Source organism: Marmota marmota, unplaced genomic scaffold (assembly GCF_001458135.2).
Source record: "Marmota marmota marmota unplaced genomic scaffold, marMar, whole genome shotgun sequence".
NCBI classification, from domain to species: Eukaryota; Metazoa; Chordata; class Mammalia; order Rodentia; family Sciuridae; genus Marmota; species Marmota marmota.
The window spans coordinates 1-3,024 of NW_026010731.1; the positions used below are offsets into that span (position 1 = coordinate 1).

At 45.4% G+C, this 3,024-nt stretch overlaps 1 protein-coding gene across 1 annotated transcript; it reads left to right on the forward strand.

Moving 5' to 3' along the window:
* Nucleotides 1-3: 3 nt before the first annotated feature.
* LOC107134883 (ubiquitin-conjugating enzyme E2 variant 1-like) lies at nucleotides 4-1,991 on the forward strand (the record flags this gene model as incomplete). The annotated part of the gene is made up of 1 exon (XM_048797767.1): nucleotides 4-1,991. A coding segment is annotated over one exon (414 nt), but the record flags the coding sequence as incomplete, so codon positions are not given.
* Between the last annotated feature and the right edge of the window lie 1,033 nt (nucleotides 1,992-3,024).

Here is a 3,024-nt window from a genome sequence, read left to right on the forward strand (position 1 = left end):
AGGAGAGCGGGCCAGGAGGCCCCTCCGGGTGTGGGGCCCGGGAAGTGTGCTCGCCGGACAGCGAGGAGCCTGGGGGCGGTCAGGCGGAGGAGCGTGGCCCGGCGTCGGAGCAGCCCGCACGGCCAGGCGTTGGCTGCAAAGTCCGCAATTTATGAAAACCGAATATACAGCCTTAAAATAGAATGTGAACCTAAATACCCAGAAGCATCCCCCTTTGTAAGATTTGTAACAAAAATTAATATGAGTGGAGTTAATAGTTCTAATGGAGTGGTGGACCCAAGAGCCATATCAGTGCTAGCAAAGTGGCAGAATTCATATAGCATCAAAGTTGTTCTGCAAGAGCTGCGGTGCTTAATGATGTCTAAAGAAAATATGAAACTCCCCCAGCCTCCGGAAGGACAGTGTTACAGCAATTAATCAAAAGCAACGCCACCAGCCCTCCCCCCATTCGATTTAAGCAGTCTTCATTCTCCACCGTAGTAAATTTTCTAGATGCGTCTTGTAGACCTCAAAGTACTGGAAAGGAAGCTCCCATTCGAAGGCAATTTATCTTAAGATACTGTGAATGATACTAATTTCTTGTCCATTTGAAATATATAAGTCGTGCTATAACAAATCATCCTGTCAAGTGTGACCACTGTCCATGTAGTTGAACTTATGGGATCAAGAGAGTCTATTTAAATTGATTCCCATCCTGACCGGTGGGGCACGTCTAACTCAACTGTGAAAAGACACGTCACACAGTCACGTTGTTGCTGATTATTCGGCCTGGGGGCTCTGCCTTACCCCCTGCCCTGCCAGCCCTGGGGCAGCCCTGGGACAGCCCTCCAGCAGAGGCTTGCTAGAGTAGAGCAAAGGTTTCAGGTCACACCCTGGGGACTGCTGCTGGGTGTGGGGTGCTTTGCCTGCACCCTGGTTACTTTCTTAAGTCTTAAAGGACGCCCCTTCCAAGCCATCGTCCTGCCCCACTCTCCTCCACTCCCGTCCTTGGCCGAAGCATAGATTGTAACCCTCCGCCCCCCCTTGAAATTGGCCTTCGCGAAGAATTCAGGGCTTTCCCCCTCCCCCACCTTGATCGAGGAGTGCTGCTTTTTCCCTCCTCCTCAACTCCCTTGTCCACCTTCACCACCCAGCACTCTCCACCTCCCACCCCTGGCTTGGCCAGAAGCCATCAGGTCAGGTTGGAAATCTCTGACCTCCTCCTCCACATTTGGAACCACGTTTGATCACTTTCCACCAGCCCGGGAAATGAGCTTTGGCTCCTGGGTCCTGCCACTCTGCTGTCACCCTCAGCCGATGCATCTTTGGCCCAGGTCTTTGTAAGATGGACAGGGCAGTCCCCAGGTGACATAGCCTGCCAGCCCTCAGGGTCCCTCTGTTTAGACCTGCAGGAGGCCTCGTGGAGACGCCTGTGAGCACACAGGGCCCCTCTGGACTGTTCCCTTTCCTGTAATGACGTGGCTTTCAGACGTGAAGAAGGGTGAACAGGGCTCCCTGTGGGGCGCGCCTGCCATCCCCGCGGGCCCAGTGTGGAATCTGACAACTGGAACCAGAGAAACCTGGACCCAGCGCAGATACTGGGTTTGGTGCCGCTGCCTTCCCGGTGCTCAGCAGGGACTGAGGAGGAGCTGGTGTGCACAGCAGCTCCCAGCGTTGGCGGGTCCTGGCCTCCAGCACGTTGCTGCACCTCCCACTTTTCCTGTTCAGGACCACTGTGCTGAGACCTGATGCAAACAAATAAAGGCAATTCATGGTGTTCTGAAGGGTTTATTTTTTTTTTCTTACTATTTTGTGTAAAACTACCTTTTGAAGCAGCAACTATCAAGTCTGAAAAGCAATGGATGTTCCCATTAATCTATTTCTGGGGGAAATCTTAGTTCTAAGGATTTAACATCCTGTAAGTAAAGTTTAACCTAACAGTATTCCATAAGCAGCCTTTTTCTTGTCAGACCATTGCCTGATTTTAATATAATAAAAAGTGTGCATTAATATTTCAAAAAAATAAAAATAAAAATAAATAAAAGAACAGAGGCCTTGTGGGTGATGCAGCCAGTGTGCAGGGGCAGGGAGGACAGGGATGTCTTTCTAGCTATTTCAGTGCTTCAGGTAGGAAGGGGAGCACTGCAATAAATGAGGACATGGAATTTGGGCGTTGAACATGGTACCACCTACATATAAATAGTGTTATTCAAACCATGAGACTGGAGAAGTCAGTCATAAGACACTTGGGTGGTTGAGCTTGACAAATAAAAATCTTTTGTAGAAATAGCCTATCAAAACCAAGATATTTAAAAAATACTTGTTTCTGTTCATTGTTATCTACAATTTGAAAAACTGTTTATGATGTGTGTAATCTCAGAACAATATGAAAAGCTATTTGATGAAACTCAATTTGTATATCTTTTATACTTTATTTAGGAAAATGATTTTGCACAAGCCAGCAGCTATGCAGATTTAGCTGTGAACTCTGATAGATATAACCCATCAGCTCTTACTAATAAAGGGAATACAGTTTTTGCAAATGGTGATTATGAGAAGGCAGCTGAATTCTATAAAGAGGCTCTAAGAAATGATTCTTCTTGTACTGAAGCCCTTTATAATATTGGTAAGTGAAACAAGAAACAAGGCTGAAGTTGCTTTTTGTATTATATATATATATTTTTGCTAACTCATTAGGAGGAGAAGTTGACTTCCTTCCAACAAAAAAATTGAAAAGACCTTGCCTCTGAGATTACAGATTATTCTGAATATGAAATTAATGATTCCAAAGCTGTGCATATATAAAATTTGGGTTGATGCTGTTACATTGCCATACAAAGAAGCTTTTTCATTTTCTGTTCTACCACAGCATATAAGACTAATTTCACAAATTCTTATTGATACTGGATAATATAATTCTTTTTAACCTTTTCCAAACAAGTAAGAATCTGATTTTCAGGGCTGGAGTTGTAACTCAATGATAGAGCACTTGCCTAGCACATGTGAGGCACTGGGTTTGATCCTCAGCACTACATAAAAATAAAT